The sequence below is a fragment of the Pungitius pungitius genome, chromosome 12 (assembly GCF_949316345.1).
Source record: "Pungitius pungitius chromosome 12, fPunPun2.1, whole genome shotgun sequence".
Classification (NCBI taxonomy): Eukaryota; Metazoa; Chordata; class Actinopteri; order Perciformes; family Gasterosteidae; genus Pungitius; species Pungitius pungitius.
Genome location: NC_084911.1, coordinates 4,219,157 through 4,236,830, shown reverse-complemented (window position 1 = coordinate 4,236,830; position 17,674 = coordinate 4,219,157). Strand labels below are relative to the sequence as shown.

Here is a 17,674-nt window from a genome sequence, read left to right as displayed (position 1 = left end):
CACTACAATAGTAAACAGCAAATGTGGCCTATATGTTGGACAAACGATCCCACAAAGGCCCCTGACACCATTGATTTTTTCCATATCTATTGCTGTAAACATTAATGCGCATCACATTTGTGCTTTCTTGCCTCACAGGTTTCCATGGATCATGGTTCACTCTGGACCCGGTTCCTGCCTCTTGCCATGGCCGTGCTGACACCTGTTGCTGCTATCATCATTATCATTATACATTTTTTATTAAATCATATTATTGTCATCATAACATTACCCTATACCCTATGATGATGGTGGTTCTATCTGATGATGTTTTCCCTGCAATGGTCCTTCCCACCTGGCTTGCTACTCGCAATTATTTGAAAGATCTCTGTTAGGAACTCAATGTATTGTACATCTTTCTCCCTAAGGTTTATTCCCTTGTGGTCTACCTGAAAATATATTACAAATTGTTATTATTCAAGTGGTTTTCCTTCAATGTTCTTGGGAGTTTGGGAATAAAAAATCAGTTAAGGTATCTGAAACATTTTTTCCATGTTGCATCATATACGGCACTAATGAATGCTTTTTAAATGACATGTGGTCACAATGCAGACATCACAGAGAGCCAGGGAACGAGACAGGCATGCTGAAAGCAGTGGCCAGGCATATATGGATATAGAATTGTAGGCAATGCACTTGACAAAAAAAGCTATGGGGAAGGGTATTCATTTGGACCCCCCTCCCCCCCAAAGTGTAATTCATGGTTACGCCCTTGGTCTGTCCGTCCATCCTGCGCATATCTTGCATGTTCGTCTGATCTTCTTCACGCTTGTCTACATTAAGATGGCCGATCTGGAAATATGCTTAATAACCATTTAGGGTCAAAATAAAATGAACAACATTATTTGCCTTGTATTATGATATTTAAAAAATGTAGTGCACATCGAAAGTGAGCTGCAGGAAAACAATAAAAAGATGCATCTCATTTATATGTATTTGCATAACGCAATAAAGAAGATAATTAATAAGTTGGGATTTTCATGAAACGATATTACATTGACGGAAAATAGAGCCCCCACTGCATGATTTACTTTTTTTTAACGTCTTCTAGATTTGTATAATTTATTACTAACAGACAAATTTAACACAGTGCCCGTAAACGCGTCACATTACACTTTAACTGGATGTTATTATTAGCAGTGATGAAATATATGTTTTTTCAAAAGGTTGACGTTATATTAGTTAAATCAGAATTTTGCAGTCTGTTACAGATAGCTGTGGAGTAAAAGAGTATGAAAGTATAGTTCTGTTAAACGGTCTCTTTCAGCCTGGTTTTTAGTGCGTTTTGGCATCAAACAAACCTAGACTTTGCCTAAATGTCTTATCATGACAGACACATTTCTTGATGTTCAGCCATGTAGGATTAATTTCTTCTGATTCAGACACAATCTAAGAATTGCAGCTTAACATTTTCTTTATCAATTTGGCAAAATCGTACTCCTCGGCCAACCCACTTAACCGTTCTATCCTATGATTGGATTGAATTCCAATCGCAAATTATTGGGAGGGGTGAAACGCTCTTTAATAAATTGCATCGCGTACTGACCCACTCAGTACTAGTGGATCACATCTACAGCTGACAAAATGGTCGAATGGACAGACTTCGAGCGCGCCACCATCCAGGACATCTTCTCCAAGATGGACTATGAGGTCGTGGGTCCTGCAGCTCTCACCAGGTCAGACATGTTTTCTTTTTCTTTTTAAAATGTTTTCCTCCGCAAGCATGTGTAAGAATATAGTTCTTTATTTTGATTTGTGACTGTTTTTCTCTGTTTCCTCAGGTGCCTCATCGTCTACCCCTGGACTCAGAGGTATTTCGGTAACTTTGGAAACCTCTACAACGCCGCCGCAATCATGGGAAATCCGATGGTAGCAAAACACGGAACGACCATCCTCCACGGACTCGACCGCGGCGTGAAGAACATGGACAACATCAAGGGCACCTACGCCGAGCTGAGCGTGCTGCACTCCGAGAAACTGCACGTGGACCCCGACAACTTCAAGGTAGCGTTCAGCTGATGATCTTCTTCAACAACTAGTGTTAAAAAGAGGACCAGCTGCTGATGTTTCTGATGCTCGTTGTGTTGCAGCTCCTCTCCGACTGCCTGACCATCGTGGTTGCTTCTAAGTTGGGCAAAGCCTTCACTGGAGAAGTCCAGGCAGCTTTCCAGAAGTTCCTGGCCGTGGTGGTGTCCTCCCTGGGAAAGCAGTACCACTAGAGGATCCTCACATACTGATCACGAAAAGCTCTGTTGTTTGTCATGTTTCGATGGAATAAATAAAACGATAAGCATTTCAATCACTCTGTCTGTGTCTATGATTAAACAATAGCCGTTTTCACAATAAATGCAGGATAGAAAGAGACATTCAAAACCATTCAACCATCTTTCATTAAAGACAGCGAAGACCAAGCTGCAACCATCGACTCTCCCATGTGGACGAAAAGCTCTAATTAGATAAATACAAAACAAAAGGAAAAAATGTACGTGTTTTCTGCTGAAATCTTATATTAATAATTATATCATTTATAATTTAGTCAAAATGACCGCTTTCCACGATTTACATTATGATTCCAATAATCAAAAAATCCTGTTTTGTATTATTACAATGTACTTATAATAATGATAATCTAATCACATCTATTATTTTTATACTACTGAAATTTCTCTTTTAAATATAGTGGGGTAGAAAATAAACAATTATTACATTGCAGCACAAAAATAAAAGTGGGCAACCACTCTGAAATATTGAGTTTTCAGCTGTTAACAGCTGTTACTTGGTTTAATATTAGATAATACTTTAAATACTTTGCTCTTTAAGTATGTTAAATTTCATTTCGTCATATGTCAAATGTGATATATTTTATTTTTTCTATTGCATTTAGGTCCTAATATCGTTATTGCAATATCAATTGACCTGAGTTTAACCCATTTAAAAAACGGAGGCCACCGGATTGAGAAAGATTCACTCCACACAAACATGTTCATTGCATTTGATATTTTATTGGTATTCAGACTGACAGAGAGCATCTTATCAAAGACCATCCTGCTGTGCGCCAGAGGCACCTGTCGACCGTTTATCTGTATTTCTCGGCAAGGGCACGGGACAAAGCAGCCAGGAACTTATCCATGGCCACGTGGACCTCAGGGGTGAAGTCTTTGGGGAACAGACTTGCCATGACCACGAGGATGTTGTGAGAGAGGATCTGTGAAAAGAGCGGAATTGAATTTAAAGCATGACCAAGCATTCGTGTATAAAATACTTAAAGGCTCTGAGTACCACAGGGTGCAGGTTTTAAATTTGGTCTCGACCGGAAGCTTGTGTGAATCCTATGACGTCTACCTTGAAGTTGGCAGGGTCCACACGCAGAGTGAAGGCATGCAGCTCACTGAGGTTCAGGAGACCCGCATTCAGGTCGTCAATTTTGGCCACAGCGTCTGCAACTCCACCCATCACGGCCTTTCCGTGTTTGTTCACCGGCTCAGATCCGGGGCTCATGTCCTTCCAGTGGGCGAAGTAGGTCTTGGTCTGAGGGTACACCGCCAGCATCCTGAGGAACACAAGAGCGCGAGTGAATAAGCGACTGCTGAATAGCTCTTTAGTGACAGGTATTTTAGGAACAGTTCCTGCAGTCTGCATTTACCTGGACAGAGCCTCGGATCCGATATCCCCGGCCCTGCTGGACACCTTTGCCCAGAATCCCCTGACTACCTCCTTGTCCTTAGCGGTGAGACTCATCTTGTTGCCGGTTGTTTGGTTGAATGACGATCAGCTCAAACGTTGGGTGTTTTATACACGAAACAGCGCAGGGGCGCGTCCCCGGCCACCTCTAGATAGCCAGATTTGGACAGGTTCCAAGTGATATGTTGCAGTCGACATGTGATAAACCTCCCACAAACTCTATAGTTTTTTTTTTAAACACGGCCATTTTTGAATCCTTGAGTTTTTGCATGCATTATTAATACGTTATTTTCGCCAGTTGTGAGATGGTGTATTTAAATATGTGTGCATATTGGTGTCTGCACACAGTGATTGAATAGCATTATAGTGGTTATAAAATGAGACCCTTTTGGTTTCAAACAAGTGCATTAAGTGTGGCTGTTAATCATCATATTAGCAATAACCGTTTGACATAATTAGACCACAAACGACTATAACACTATATTCTAAAAGTAATTAAGATTGAGAATTTATTGATTTTGTTTTCGTTTTTTGTTTTCCTGATCTCCTATTTTAGGTGATTTATTTCATTATCTTATCAATTATCGAATGGTAAAAACTATTAATGAATATTAATATATAATGTTAGATGCACATTACACATCCGTGTGACAAATGTAATTAACAGATCAATTTATGAGACAAAAGAGCTATATCCGTGTTTAAGTTGTACATTTCTTCACATTTCTTCGAATATTTGGATATTTTGGTTTTATTCATTGATGTATGACAAGTTGACACCTGGAGTTAATGGTCAGTTTCCCCGTTTAAATATTATAGAAGTAACTGCTATCACTCCCTGCCTCTTACAACGAGGGGGTGTGGGTTAGTTGTTATCCTAATATTGCCGAATTACACATCACGCCCATAAATATATGTTTCATCTTCTCGGAGCAGATGATCCCTTTCTTTATCATATTTTGCAAAACCGTACTCGGCCAACCCACTTAGCCACTCGACCGAATGATTGGTAGAGATAACAATCTCATATTTGGGGGAGGAGTTGAATAGGTCTATTAAAGTGGAATCAGGAACCGACTAAGCAGTAGTGGATCACATCTACAGCTGACAAAATGGTCGTATGGACTGACTTCGAGCGCGCCACCATCCAGGACATCTTCTCCAAGCTGGACTATGAGGTCGTGGGTCCTGCAACTCTCACCAGGTGAGACATGTTTTCTATTTTATATATTTATGTCTATGTTTTATGTGTGAGACTTCAGTTCTGTATTTTGAGTTGTGACTGTTTTTCTCTGTTTCCTCAGGTGCCTCATCGTCTACCCCTGGACTCAGAGGTATTTCGGTAACTTTGGAAACCTCTACAACGCCGCCGCAATCATGGGAAATCCGATGGTAGCAAAACACGGAACGACAATCCTCCACGGACTGGACCGCGGCGTGAAGAACATGGACGAAATGAAGACCACCTACGCCGAGCTGAGTGTGCTGCACTCGGAGAAACTGCACGTGGACCCCGACAACTTCAAGGTGACGTTCGGCTGATGATCTTGTTCAACAACTAGTGTTAAAAAGAGGACCAGCTGCTGATGTTTCCGATGCTCGTTGTGTTGCAGCTCCTCTCCGACTGCCTGACCATCGTGGTTGCTGCTCAGTTGGGCAAAGCCTTCACTGGAGAAGTCCAGGCAGCTTTCCAGAAGTTCCTGGCCGTGGTGGTGTCCTCCCTGGGAAGACAGTACCATTAGAGAGCTGCAGCGGAGAGCCCGCACGCTCTTAACGAAAAGCTCTGTTGATGGTCATGTCTCAATGGAGTAAATAAATGAAACAATTCAACCACTCATCACTGTGTGTGTTCATGGTTTTATCAAACAGGGCGATGTGAAAGTGATAGATTTTCTCTCATTATGGGGAGAAATAGACGTTCCAAACCATTCAATGTTTTATTATGAATTAAAAAAGATGAAAGAAAAGAGTTCGGTAAAGTTAGCAAGATATTCACCGATTGAATAGTGCGCAGGGACCGTCTGCCAAGTACAATGCATATAAAAAGAAATATTCAATAACTCCACTATTATGGATAGCTCGTGGAGATATATTATGATTTTGGTGGTTCTAGCATTCATAATAGTGAAGTTATTGATTTTTTCTGTAATGTGTTTTTCCGCATTGCATTTTGCAGACGGTCCCTGCGCACTCACCTCACGAACGGCCACTCGTTAAGATGAATGTGATTTGTACCGCTCCTGCACTGGTCCGTATTGGTCAAGTTATAGGTTATTTGGGTTGTAGCTGGTTGTCGACATAACTACAGGTTACAGGAAGGTGTCGTTTGTGTTTTATCGTCGTTTCGCTGACGAGCTATTGAACCGTGAAGTCTGAATCTGTGAATATCTTGCTAACTTTACCGAACTAAAGAAGTGAAGAAGTCCTGCAAATGGTTGTTTTAAGAAGGGTACAACAGTATTATCAGCATCACCTTTAAATGTTTATGCATCATAATATAATGATCACATTATGTGTTACGTGTATTATTATTATTACTGTTATTATTATTATTATTATAGGCGCTCTTCGTATCATTAATAGTTATTTCCCTGTGGTAAAAGAAATGCTAAAATAAAAATGTTCACTCAAAGAACTTTCAACAATACACTTATATTTCTGCGGATTTATCACCGGCACCATAAATACTTTGTAAGAGTGAATACTGGTATTCGAGGCAGGAATAAATTGAGATAAAATGACGTATTCTGGAAGCAGCTTATGCAGTTTAGCCTTTTTAGAAGGCCGTATGCATCCTAGAACTGACACTTAACTTGACGATTGAATGATAAACTTTTTTAGAATATTGCAAAAAACAGTGCATGAGCACACCCGAGCCGCATCCAAGATAGGCAGCAGCGCATTTGGACACCTTCCAAACTATATGCTGCAGGTCGCGTAAGATAAACTTCTCGCGATGGCTCGGTGTACATGTATGGAATACATGTTTTCTTCTTTTATGACATTTAAATCGTCACAAAAACCAATTAGTACAGTGCATGGGAAAAAACAAGAGCGTCGTTATTTTGTGATTGGGATTATACTTGTTACAGATTTAGGGGTTTTTCCCAAATATTCTAACATTTCATGTTTCTTGTGTCCCTGGGGTAACTTCACTTCCTGTCTTGTCCTGTGATTGTCTGATTGTTTCCACCTGTGTCCAATCACCTGCACCTCCCTTAAGTATTTAAACCCTGTGTGCCTGGTGTCCCTTGTCGCGTCATCGTTTGTTGATGGTGCACGTCAGTCCGCAATCCTCGGAATTATTAAAGAGCGCTTGTCTGGAAACTCTGAGTCCTCCCTCCCTCCCTGCCTACCTGCACCAGCCGACGTGACAATAGCAGCGTTTAAAAGTCATTCTAGGTGAAGATTGCAGTTATTTATCTCAACCCATATTTTTTTTAATGATAAACAATGTCAACGGACCTGTCTGTCCAATCAAATGAGGGCCCAAAGTGGGTGTGACCTTTTCTATTGGGGTGACGCATTCTTTTATGCCCCGCCGCGTGGAGTCTGCACGTTCTCCCCCTAAAAATGTAGCTCCAGACATCGTCTTGGCTGTAGATTGTTGAGATTGTATTGAACAGTTATTTAAGTAATTTGAATGTCTTTTGTTGTTGAATATGTTTGGATTTGCAGTAAATCAATTTTATTTGTATTTCATCATTTATATTTTTTTAAATGTGATTACTTAAGTGTATTTGACATTGCTTTAACTGGGGAGAGGTGGCGTCTTAATGCCCATAGAGGCATTGGGGATGAAATAGATTGATCAAAATAAATAGAAAATGTAAATAAACAAATTAAAGAAAGAGAAACGGGTTGAAATTCCAACAAACATTTGCACCTCAAAAGAAATATAAAAAAGGACACGAAATTGGTAAAGGCAAGTGGTAAGGTCCGTGCTGCTCCAGATGCCCCTGCATCACGCCAGGCTCTCTATCCTGCAGACAATTCCGGGACGCACCTGTCGATAAAATCATAAGGGAGGCAACAAATAAAACCTTGCAATCTGCAACACCAACATCCACTTTAAAGCTCACACAGATAATGAAAACACGCAAACAAAAAAGTAAAAGTAAAGTAAAAGAATATGGGGCGCCGTTTGTAAAATGTTGCACGTTCTAAAATGTTGCGCAGTTTTCGTACATTTAGCTTTATCATATGAATAAAAAACCAGGACAGTAGTCACATGTCACTTTTTCCAACATTTAGAGACAAAATCATGTAAATACATGCAACAACTTTTCCAAGTACAATGTTTGGCAGTAACACAAAGTTGTTAAATAATAAATGTTAAATGTTATATATGAATGTTAAATATAAATGTAAATGTTAAATCTACATTTAGATTTAATATTTAGATTTATATTTAACATTTACATGTAACATTTAACATTTACGTTATTACAACGAGTACAATATTCGGTTAAATTGTTGATTCTATGGGACGCAAAGACGGGATCATACATTTCTGTGCAGGTAAAAAATAAAACGGACTCTTATATTTGTCTCCCCTCATGAACCACTAGGTGGCAGCTTCAGACAAAGAATCAACATATTCAGTTCACTCTTGATCTGGAGTAAAACAATTCGTTCACGATAATGTGATACCAAGGCAACAGATCGATTTCAAAATTAAAACAGCTAGAAGTCGATGTATAACAGCAACCTTCAAAAGTGTGCATTATCAGAAGGACAACACACAACCATCAATATTAAGAGAAAGTTGCTCTCATGTCGAGAGGAATGTGCTTCAACGACAATTTTAAGCGGATTGTTAAAACCAACCCTGTAACATTTAACAGTTCCATTCCTTATTTCAAACCGAATCGTTCAGAAATGAGGTTTTTATTGGGCAAACGAATACAACTAATGAACCAGAACCAATAGACCAAGGTAGTATTTCTGTCTGAAAGGTTTTAGAAGTCTTTCTACTGTTATCAATGTTGCAAATCTAAGAAATGGTGGGCTCCTTGGCCGGCCCACCGCCCATCAAGCCAGGGAGGGGAGCAGGGGGCCTTTAAAAAGAGCATCTGATGTCCGAGAGCAGAATCTTCTGAGCAGCACAGAAGAATCAGCACAATGGTTGCATGGACAGAATTCGAGCGCGCCACCATCAAGGACATCTTCGCCAAGATCGACTATAATGTCGTGGGTCCCGCAGCTCTGAGCAGGTGAGTCTTAGCTCTGTGTTAACAAGGTGTGCATGAGACCAAATCCTCAACATATCACGATGACCTTCGGTCACATGTTCCCTCTCCCCACATCTAACTGTGTAACACTGACGTGCTCTCCTCAGGTGTCTGGTCGTCTACCCCTGGACTCAGAGGTATTTCGGTAACTTTGGAAACCTCTACAACGCCGCAGCCATCACGGCAAATCCGCTGGTAGCAAAACACGGAGTAACTATTCTGAACGGACTGGAGCGGGCTGTGAAGGACATGGACAACATCAAGGCAGCCTACGCCGAGCTGAGTGTGCTGCACTCCGAGAAACTGCACGTGGACCCCGACAACTTCAAGGTAGCGTTCAGCTGATGATCTTCTTCAACAACTAGTGTTAAAAAGAGGACCAGCTGCTGATGTTTCTGATGCTCGTTGTGTTGCAGCTCCTCTCCGACTGCCTGACCATCGTGGTTGCTGCTCAGTTCGGTGCAGCCTTCACTGGAGAAGTCCAGGCAGCTTTCCAGAAGTTCCTGGCCGTGGTGGTGTCCTCCCTGGGAAGACAGTACCATTAGAGAGCTGCAACAGAGGACCCCGCTGATCATGAAGAGCTTTGTTGCTTTGTCTCAAAATGAAATAAAAACAATGAGCAAATCGATCACGTTTTTTTTCCAATAATTTTTCATTCAATTGATATAAACATAAATAATAATATTTATAAGAAAATCCACAATGTGGTTTTTCAAGAATTTTTAAATCAATTAATGTAAAAATATGTTATTTCGATGAATAAATTAATTACACAATTGAAGTCTGACCATCATGGTGAACACATATGTGATGAAGTGGATCCCAAAAAATAAATAGCTCAAAAGAACACTCATGAAAAGAAATAAATAAAAGGGAAGCTTTTAAGGTCCATTTGGTCGTCGTTTGGTCTTTTGCTTTATGAGCAAACGTATTTATCAAATTGGAATTCTAAACATGATACCACTCAACATCAATAACGAAAATAACTCCTTTCGGCATGGCTTGTGCACTTTTTAACAATATCAGATAGAGGTAATTTATTTTGGTCTTCGAATGAAAAATGTCTATTTCAACATTGCTCCTGTAGCTGCGACTACAGTGCGTGAATGGGCAGGTGCCACTGTCTATGGTAGGTTCTGCCATCAGTGTGTGAAGAGGTGTGAATGGGTGAATGATATCATGTGGTGTTAAAGCGCTTTGAGTGGTCGGATGACTAGAGAAGCGCCGTACAAGTACACTCCATTTTCACCTAAATAACATGGATTTAAAAGTCTCCGCAGAGACGTCCCCAGATGTTTGGTGTCTTGGTACCCCAGCTCTTAATTTCATATATATCGAAATGAGAAAGAGAGCTAAATTACAGTAATAATTTGTGTGAATACAGAAATAATTCATATTTTAGGGTTTTCTAAGAAAATCATTTAAAATAAATTTACAGCTGAAATATTAGATTATAGTGTTAAAGCTTTAATGTTTAATTAAGTGTTAACTGCGACTTGTTGGAGTTGTTAAAGTCTGCTTTGCGCTGTAGATTCAACTTTTGACCCATGACACAATCTCAAATACAATAGGTTCCTCTACGACTATTCGTAGCGAGGACACTGATAAATTTACAGCAGAAATATTAGATTATAGTGTTAATGCTCTAATGTTTAAATGAGTGTAAACTGCGACTTGTTGCAGTTGTTAAAGTCTGCTTTGCGCTGTAGATTCGACTTTTGACACATGACACAATCCATCTCAAAGTAACCAGAGAACAACAGTAGCTTTGTTTTTTGCATGGATGCTTTTATTGATCATTATGCACAGTGAGCTCCTGCTATGCAGCCTCTTCTCCTGCTGTTTATCGGTACTTCTCAGACAGAGCCAGAGCCACAGCAGCCAGGAACTTGTCCACAGACACATGGACCTCAGGGGTGAAGTCGTCGGGGAACATGGTGGCCATGACCACGAGGAGGTTGTGGGAGAGGATCTGTAAAAACAAAACAATTACACATATGTTACATACATGGAGGCTTGTGTCCGCTCTTCGGTCCAAGTTTGAGGAAGACTTTGCATCACAGTTCATTGTCTCGGAGTGAGTCCGTCTCTGCACCTTGAAGTTGGCCGGGTCCACACGCAGAGTGAAGGCATGCAGCTCACTGAGGTTCAGGAGACCTCCTTTGAGGTCGTCAATTTTGGCCACAGCGTCTCCAACTCCAGCCATCACAGTCAGTCCGTGCTTCTTCACAGCGGGGGAGGAGGGGCTATGGTCCTTCCAGTGGGAGAAGTAGGTCTTGGTCTGCGGGTACACCCTCAGCATCCTGGGTGAAAAAGACAAACAACAACAAATAGGTGATGCGTTCAAGCGTCATTAAACGCTCTGGATACGTCCCTCAGCTCATGAGCATAGTTACCTGGCAACAGCATCGCTGCCGATTTCCTCCGACTTTCCAGACACTTTGGCCCAGAAGGCTTTGACTACCTCCTTGTCCTTGGTGGAGAGAGTGGTCATCTTGGTTGTTGAATGAGTCTTGCTGAATGCTGCCCAAACTCGAGAGGTTTTTATGCTTGAAGAAAAGCATGGACACACCCGGTACCTCCTCTGAGATATGTTGCAAGGCGTTCCACGCGTGTTGTTGCAGCCCCATGAGATAAGGAAAAACTTCTCATTGTGGTGCTTGAGCTTCTTGGAACTTTTCAAGATCTTTTCAAACCATCAGCTTTCTCGTGGGGGGAATTAGAGCTCCAAATTAAAAATACCCCCGAAACAATGGTGGAAGAAGTATTATTGTTTTTATTCATGAAAAAGTATGCATATTAGCAATTAAATATATTTACATTCATAAATACAGCAATTCAATTGAGGTAGAGAAGATGCAAAGTGAAATATAAGGGTGAATTCAGGTATATTGGGACATCGGGTAATTTGGGACTTATGCTACTTATGCCTTGATGTGGTAAAGTTAGGGGTGCTTAGGAAGCAGATAACATAATGTAGGTGACATCACACAGGGGTGTGGTCAGCATCAAACAGGAAGATACAATTACAAAAAATGTCCCAATATACCTGAATCCACCCTTTAGTCCATGTTGGATTTGTGAAAACCGGAAGAGCAATGTAAATTTACACATACACCGGGTGAAATAAGTATTGAACACATCATCATTTTTCTCAGTAAATATATTTCCAAAGGAGGTATAGACATGACATTTTCACCAGATGTTGGTAACAACCCAAGTAATTCATACATACATGTCTTGCGACAGTTCTTTGCTTCTACCCATCATGGGATGTGTCTTGTGTGACACCTTAGCAATGAGACCTTTTTGTTGCCCATCAGTTGGGACTGAACCAGCTGATATTAATTTTTACTGAGAAGGGTCTGAATTGCACCTCCCTTTCTTCATGTGTTCAATACTTTTTCCCTGTGGCATTTTACATTATTACACACAACTTTCTTTGTATGTATGTATTACTTGGATTGATACCAAAAACTGGTGAAAATTTCATGTCAGTAGCTTCTTTGGAAATATATTTACTGCGAAAAATGGTGACGTGTTCAATACTTTTTTCACCCGCTGTATGCATTTCTTTTACTTTAAAAAGCTTCCCATTCAGGTCGTAAGGTTCTACTTCATCATTTCAAATACTTTTTGGTTAAGATTTGTGGATGCATCTGTTCAGGCCTGGTGAGCTGTGAGGAGTTACTGGCTCAAACAAAGGAATTAAATCATCACTTTGAGATCATACATAAACCCCCCTTGATGTGTCCTTTGATGTTGGTGCCGGATGAAGAAATGAAAAACAAACATAAGTTTGACAAAAGTGATTTAGGTGATCGTTCAACATTCTGACGATAAATGCACAGATCGCTGTCCAAGGTTCTGATGCTCAGATCTTCGAGGAGGGGACAGCTGTCTGTCACACTGACAGGCAGCTGTCATTAAGTCATTGTCTGTCTCTGGGTAAAACACTGACATTGTTTTCTCCCGTCTCAGTCATTATGCATTCTTTAGGCTATGACTCAAAGTTTCAACAGTTTGTGGACTCCTCCTTTTTCACAGTTTGGTTCTTGTTGCCTCTTAGAGTACCGACGATTTCTTTTATATAAATTATAATGGCTCTTTGCACATTTGCATCTTCATCTCAGCTGTGGAGGACACTTTACAGCTGTTACTTGTTCTCTGTTTCATGCAGAGATAACTAGGCAGAGAAGATACGCCCTTCTATTATCATCGTTTCAATCACACAGACCTTGGCCGGCCCACCGCCCATCCAGTCACATGCTGCTGGAGGGGAGCAGGGGGCCTTTAAAAAGAGCATCTGATCTTTCGAGAGCAGAATCATCTGAGCAGCACAGAAGAATCAGCACAATGGTTGCATGGACAGAATTTGAGCGCGCTACCATCAAGGACATCTTCGCCAAGATCGACTATAATGTTGTGGGTCCTGCAGCTCTGAGCAGGTGAGTCTTAGCTCTGTGTTAACAAGGTGTGCATGAGACAAAATCCTCAACATATCACGATGACCTTCAGTCACATGTTCCCTCTCCCCACATCTAACTGTGTAACACTGACGTGCTCTCCTCAGGTGTCTGGTCGTCTACCCCTGGACTCAGAGGTATTTCGGTAACTTTGGAAACCTCTACAACGCCGCAGCCATCACGGCAAATCCGCTGGTAGCAAAACACGGAGTAACTATTCTGAACGGGCTGGAGCGGGCTGTAAAGGACATGGACAATATCAAGGCAGCCTACGCCGAGCTGAGCGTGCTGCACTCCGAGAAACTGCACGTGGACCCCGACAACTTCAAGGTAGCGTTCAGCTGATGATCTTGTTCAACAACTAGTGTTAAAAAGAGGACCAGCTGCTGATGTTTCTGATGCTCGTTGTGTTGCAGCTCCTCTCCGACTGCCTGACCATCGTGGTTGCTGCTCAGTTCGGTGCAGCCTTCACTGGAGAAGTCCAGGCAGCTTTCCAGAAGTTCTTGGCCGTGGTGGTGTCCTCCCTGGGAAGACAGTACCATTAGAGAGCTGCAACAGAGAACCACCACATCATGAAATGCTTTGTTTCTTTGTCTCAAAGTAAAATAAAACAGTGCGCAAATCCATAAAGTGGTCTTTCAACAATGTCTAATGTAGTTTGTATGACAATGAATAATAATATTCAAGTCAGTCTTCTATGCCGGTCATCTTTAGAGGGTCGCAGGATGCTGTAGTCAATCTAATGTCGGCTGAGAGAGGGGGACATCCTTGAGGGCTGATAGAGAGACAGACATGCATTCACTCTCACTTTCACACTGTTAGGGATTTAAGCAGTAGAGTACACCTAGTGGTAGAAATGTTTAGCGTAGAATTGTAGTTTGTTGACGTTGGATAGTAGTTATTACATTAACATGTTAGATGAAGTGGATGCAACGTGAATCAAGCACAATTTACAGTAATTTAGGTAATATAATTACTGCATACATTAACATTTCAGTCACGATGTAATGTCAAAACCTGGGTAGGGATGCTAATTTCCGTCCTTTATGGATTTCTCCCAATTTGATCCCCAAAGAAGGCTTTTGGGGAGTTTTTCCCCTGTAAAGTAGTGAATGAGCAAAGGATGTAAGACAGCCCTGCGAGGCAAATATTCAGATTTTGGATCATATAGAACTGAGTTAAACACAATGGTTAAAATGTGATGAAATGTGATGTTTTTATGCATGCTATGTTATGTTTACATGACAAAGCTTTAAGCCAAAGATGTAAGCATCGGATGTTCTGCAGTAATATGTGAAAAGGGATTGGTCAGGTCAGTGAGGGATTTCAGATTCGACCATCAGATGGAGCCAGAAGGGTGAAGTCATGTGATGCCTTGGAGAAGAAAGGAATTGACAAGGGAGGAGCTTGGCTTGAATGTGCAGCCAATCACATACGCCTGCAGCACAAGCAACACGCCCCCCCCCCCCCCCCCCCCCGGAGATTGAAAGAGCTGAGCTGGAGAAGGAGCAGGCAGAGCCAATATTGATGGTCGTATGAGACTTGGACCTGGGCACATCTCTATTTTGCACTATTCATATTTTATTTATCTTTGTACCTATATTGCTCATTACTTCTGCTAGTTATTAAATTCTTCCTAATTTTGAAACTCGAGCCAGTTGACTTTTTATGACTTCTCTGCCAAGCAGGGCCGAAGGTAACCATAGTGATTCTTGATCAGAAGTTCAGACGGTAAACTTGGAGTCACCAATTAACCAAACCCCAACAGCATGTGTTTGGACTGCGGGACGAAACTGGAGAGAAACTAGGCAGACATGGGGAGAACATGCAAACTAATGTTTGGCGTATAAAAAAAGTGGCCGTATCATGGTGTACACTAAATGCATTTCATTAGTTATTCATTCATGAACCAGGTCGTCTGTTTCTTTATAATAATCCACAGAAGCTGACCTTCAGGGCAACACAATCGTTGATGACATTTTGTTAAAGCAGAAGACGAATGCTCTAAAAAAAAGACAAATGAAAGCTTATTCAAAACACAAGTTGATGACACCGTTGTGTGATTAAAAATACAAACAAAATAACGTTTTAATTAGGGCCGGGACTCGAATAAAAATATTAATCTAATTAATTAGAGGCTTTGTAATTAATTAATCGAAATTAATCGCATTTTAATTGCATAAATATTTGACCTGAGAACAGTGAGAAGTCATTTTTTTCACATGGATTTTTATTTTTGTTCAACCAATTCCAGCAGACAAGTGTGTTGTGTTGTGGATTCCAGCCTGAGAATCTATGAGAATTGAGGTTGGATTCAAAAGCATCAACAGGTGTGTGGTGGAACAGTGCAGGGAGATAGCAGGAAGGCTGAAGTGTGGAGGATCCTCAGTTCAAACCTGCTCTCTCAGAAGGAGGGTTTGGTTGCAGTCAGGGCTTCAAACTGTAAACTTTGAAACAGTTTTGTGGTTTAGTAAACAATCCCAAGGTCTAATATGAGAAACGGACACAATGAGGCATGTGCTTGAATTGCATAAGGGAACAACTGAAGGGCTGCAGGCTCCAACCTGCTGTCTGAGGTTGTGGGTTCATGCCCCTTCATGCAGACATCACTTCTGGATTGAAAGAGTTTTGAGGTTTGAGTAGCAGTCTCAAGGTTAAATACGAGAAACAAAAATGTAATTTGTGCATGGTGAGGTAGTGCAGCACAATAGCTGAGGAGCTACTGTCCTTACCCTGTAGGTTGTGGGTTCAAGCTTCACTTGAGTTATGATGGCATTGTCAAGAATGATGAAGATTCTTTTGGATGATGAATTGACTAAATTTAATGTTAATTGCTAATTAAGCTTTTATCACTTATTAGCCATGCTACATAGCCTATAGGGTTCCACCTTTTTGACGGGAGAGAAGGCCGGATGAGTCAGTAAAGATGAGCAGATGTGTCTCATTCAGTGGTCACACTGACATGAAACTTATTACAGCCTCTGAGGGCATTTTTCAAGACAATCACATGTTTGTCTACTTCAGGGCATCCTGTGGACAACCTTAAACTGACAGTCTGGCACAGGGTGTAGATTTGTTTACCCTTTTTAGTGCATCCACCCTCCAATTCTCTGTTACATTCAAATTCAACTCACTTGTGCCTTTACCAATGCAGGAAGGATGAATAGCATGGTTGATCCTCCAAGATGCACCAATCCGTCTCTGGGGCAATATCCCATTATGATTTTTTATAAATGTCAGTTATCCAAAACTAAAAAAGGATTTGGGAAGAGCCACGATGTCCCTTGAGGGTTGAACCCAGATAAGGTTTAAAGTACAGAAATTTGGGGCATTTGGCATTAGTGACAGGGACGTGTAGGTTGCTCCATCAAAGATCATTTTCCAGAAAAAAAATATTGTGAAAAAAGTCAAAATATGTACGGTCAAAAAATGTCACAGAAAATATTTTTTTTAAATAATAGGTAAAAAATTAAATTATAATTAAAAATTATATATATATATTATAAAAAAATATATGTAAGGTCAATATATATGATATATATATATTATTAGGGCCGGGACTCGATTAAAAATATTAATCTAATTAGAGGCTTAGTAATTAATTAATCAAAATTAATCGCATTTTAATTGCATAAATATTTGACCTGAGAACAGTGAGAAGTAATTTTTTTCATATGGATTTTTATTTTTGTTCAACCAATTCCATCAGTCAAGTGTAGCAATAGCATATTTAGAAATCTAGTACTTTCAGAAATTCAGGTAGCCTATAGGTAAGTAGACCTTCTGTAAACCATGTTTTTTTAAGTAGACCAATACTTTTAAGTACATTCAGAACATTGGTTATTTTTTCAGACGTGGACTTAGTTACCCTGGTCCTTAAACCAGTCATCTGGTGCAGTGTGGGTTGGGTGTGGGTCCTTGTACTCGTAGTCGGGCTAACGTCCACGCTAGCTGCTAATTGTTTTGCGTTGAGGTGATACTTGAGGCTCGATGTGAATTCCTTGTTGCACAGCTGGCACACAACCTCTTATCGACGCTTCCATCCGTTTGTTTATTATAATAAGATTTCCCATTCACGGGGCCAACCGACACGGTCTCGTCAGCTTCTTCGTTCATGTTCACAGTGGTTTGTTGTTGTCTGAAGTCATGAACGCTAGTTGGTGCTCCAGTATAATCGGTCCTCCGAAACTCATCCAGTGAGAAACGTTCCGCTGTGCAAAAAATAAGTGTAAAAATGCATAAAAAATGTTTAAT

At 40.7% G+C, this 17,674-nt stretch overlaps 6 protein-coding genes across 6 annotated transcripts; 4 read left to right on the top strand and 2 right to left on the bottom strand.

Annotated features, from left to right (window-relative positions):
• Positions 1-1,556: 1,556 nt before the first annotated feature.
• LOC119219804 (hemoglobin subunit beta-2) lies at positions 1,557-2,338 on the top strand. The gene is made up of 3 exons (XM_037475211.2): positions 1,557-1,715; positions 1,821-2,043; positions 2,130-2,338. The coding sequence occupies exons 1-3, from the start codon at positions 1,624-1,626 to the stop codon at positions 2,256-2,258; spliced, it is 444 nt and encodes a 147-aa protein (XP_037331108.1). The 5' UTR covers positions 1,557-1,623; the 3' UTR covers positions 2,259-2,338.
• Positions 2,339-3,021: 683 nt separating this feature from the next.
• On the bottom strand, positions 3,022-3,828 carry LOC119219813 (hemoglobin subunit alpha-1). Its single transcript, XM_037475221.2, has 3 exons — positions 3,683-3,828; positions 3,382-3,589; positions 3,022-3,244 (listed from the first exon to the last, which is right to left on the bottom strand). The coding sequence occupies exons 1-3, from the start codon at positions 3,775-3,777 to the stop codon at positions 3,116-3,118; spliced, it is 432 nt and encodes a 143-aa protein (XP_037331118.1). The 5' UTR covers positions 3,778-3,828; the 3' UTR covers positions 3,022-3,115.
• A 937-nt stretch (positions 3,829-4,765) lies between these two features.
• Positions 4,766-5,557, top strand: LOC119219805 (hemoglobin subunit beta-2-like). Its single transcript, XM_037475212.2, has 3 exons — positions 4,766-4,924; positions 5,025-5,247; positions 5,334-5,557. Exons 1-3 carry the CDS (start codon positions 4,833-4,835, stop codon positions 5,460-5,462), a joined length of 444 nt encoding a protein of 147 aa, XP_037331109.2. The 5' UTR covers positions 4,766-4,832; the 3' UTR covers positions 5,463-5,557.
• A 3,258-nt stretch (positions 5,558-8,815) lies between these two features.
• LOC119219807 (hemoglobin subunit beta-like) lies at positions 8,816-9,582 on the top strand. Its single transcript, XM_037475214.2, has 3 exons — positions 8,816-8,936; positions 9,062-9,284; positions 9,371-9,582. Exons 1-3 carry the CDS (start codon positions 8,845-8,847, stop codon positions 9,497-9,499), a joined length of 444 nt encoding a protein of 147 aa, XP_037331111.1. The 5' UTR covers positions 8,816-8,844; the 3' UTR covers positions 9,500-9,582.
• Positions 9,583-10,721: 1,139 nt separating this feature from the next.
• Positions 10,722-11,471, bottom strand: LOC119219810 (hemoglobin embryonic subunit alpha-like). The gene is made up of 3 exons (XM_037475218.2): positions 11,351-11,471; positions 11,050-11,257; positions 10,722-10,926 (listed from the first exon to the last, which is right to left on the bottom strand). The coding sequence occupies exons 1-3, from the start codon at positions 11,446-11,448 to the stop codon at positions 10,798-10,800; spliced, it is 435 nt and encodes a 144-aa protein (XP_037331115.2). The 5' UTR covers positions 11,449-11,471; the 3' UTR covers positions 10,722-10,797.
• A 1,806-nt stretch (positions 11,472-13,277) lies between these two features.
• LOC119219809 (hemoglobin subunit beta-like) lies at positions 13,278-14,002 on the top strand. Its single transcript, XM_037475217.2, has 3 exons — positions 13,278-13,402; positions 13,528-13,750; positions 13,837-14,002. Exons 1-3 carry the CDS (start codon positions 13,311-13,313, stop codon positions 13,963-13,965), a joined length of 444 nt encoding a protein of 147 aa, XP_037331114.1. The 5' UTR covers positions 13,278-13,310; the 3' UTR covers positions 13,966-14,002.
• Positions 14,003-17,674: the final 3,672 nt, after the last annotated feature.

Bases quoted from the DNA above. Each gene is read 5' to 3' on its own strand.
- LOC119219809 (XM_037475217.2), top strand. From the start codon at position 13,311: ATGGTTGCATGGACAGAATTTGAGCGCGCTACCATCAAGGACATCTTC. The intron at 13,403-13,527 runs GTGAGTCTTAGC...TGCTCTCCTCAG, and splicing joins GGTCCTGCAGCTCTGAGCAG to GTGTCTGGTCGTCTACCCCT. The intron at 13,751-13,836 runs GTAGCGTTCAGC...GTTGTGTTGCAG, and splicing joins TGGACCCCGACAACTTCAAG to CTCCTCTCCGACTGCCTGAC.
- LOC119219805 (XM_037475212.2), top strand. From the start codon at position 4,833: ATGGTCGTATGGACTGACTTCGAGCGCGCCACCATCCAGGACATCTTC. The intron at 4,925-5,024 runs GTGAGACATGTT...CTGTTTCCTCAG, and splicing joins GGTCCTGCAACTCTCACCAG to GTGCCTCATCGTCTACCCCT. The intron at 5,248-5,333 runs GTGACGTTCGGC...GTTGTGTTGCAG, and splicing joins TGGACCCCGACAACTTCAAG to CTCCTCTCCGACTGCCTGAC.
- LOC119219813 (XM_037475221.2), bottom strand. From the start codon at position 3,777: ATGAGTCTCACCGCTAAGGACAAGGAGGTAGTCAGGGGATTCTGGGCA. The intron at 3,590-3,682 runs GTAAATGCAGAC...TGTGTTCCTCAG, and splicing joins GGATCCGAGGCTCTGTCCAG to GATGCTGGCGGTGTACCCTC. The intron at 3,245-3,381 runs GTAGACGTCATA...CTCTTTTCACAG, and splicing joins TGGACCCTGCCAACTTCAAG to ATCCTCTCTCACAACATCCT.
- LOC119219810 (XM_037475218.2), bottom strand. From the start codon at position 11,448: ATGACCACTCTCTCCACCAAGGACAAGGAGGTAGTCAAAGCCTTCTGG. The intron at 11,258-11,350 runs GTAACTATGCTC...TTTTTCACCCAG, and splicing joins GGCAGCGATGCTGTTGCCAG to GATGCTGAGGGTGTACCCGC. The intron at 10,927-11,049 runs GTGCAGAGACGG...TTGTTTTTACAG, and splicing joins TGGACCCGGCCAACTTCAAG to ATCCTCTCCCACAACCTCCT.
- LOC119219804 (XM_037475211.2), top strand. From the start codon at position 1,624: ATGGTCGAATGGACAGACTTCGAGCGCGCCACCATCCAGGACATCTTC. The intron at 1,716-1,820 runs GTCAGACATGTT...CTGTTTCCTCAG, and splicing joins GGTCCTGCAGCTCTCACCAG to GTGCCTCATCGTCTACCCCT. The intron at 2,044-2,129 runs GTAGCGTTCAGC...GTTGTGTTGCAG, and splicing joins TGGACCCCGACAACTTCAAG to CTCCTCTCCGACTGCCTGAC.
- LOC119219807 (XM_037475214.2), top strand. From the start codon at position 8,845: ATGGTTGCATGGACAGAATTCGAGCGCGCCACCATCAAGGACATCTTC. The intron at 8,937-9,061 runs GTGAGTCTTAGC...TGCTCTCCTCAG, and splicing joins GGTCCCGCAGCTCTGAGCAG to GTGTCTGGTCGTCTACCCCT. The intron at 9,285-9,370 runs GTAGCGTTCAGC...GTTGTGTTGCAG, and splicing joins TGGACCCCGACAACTTCAAG to CTCCTCTCCGACTGCCTGAC.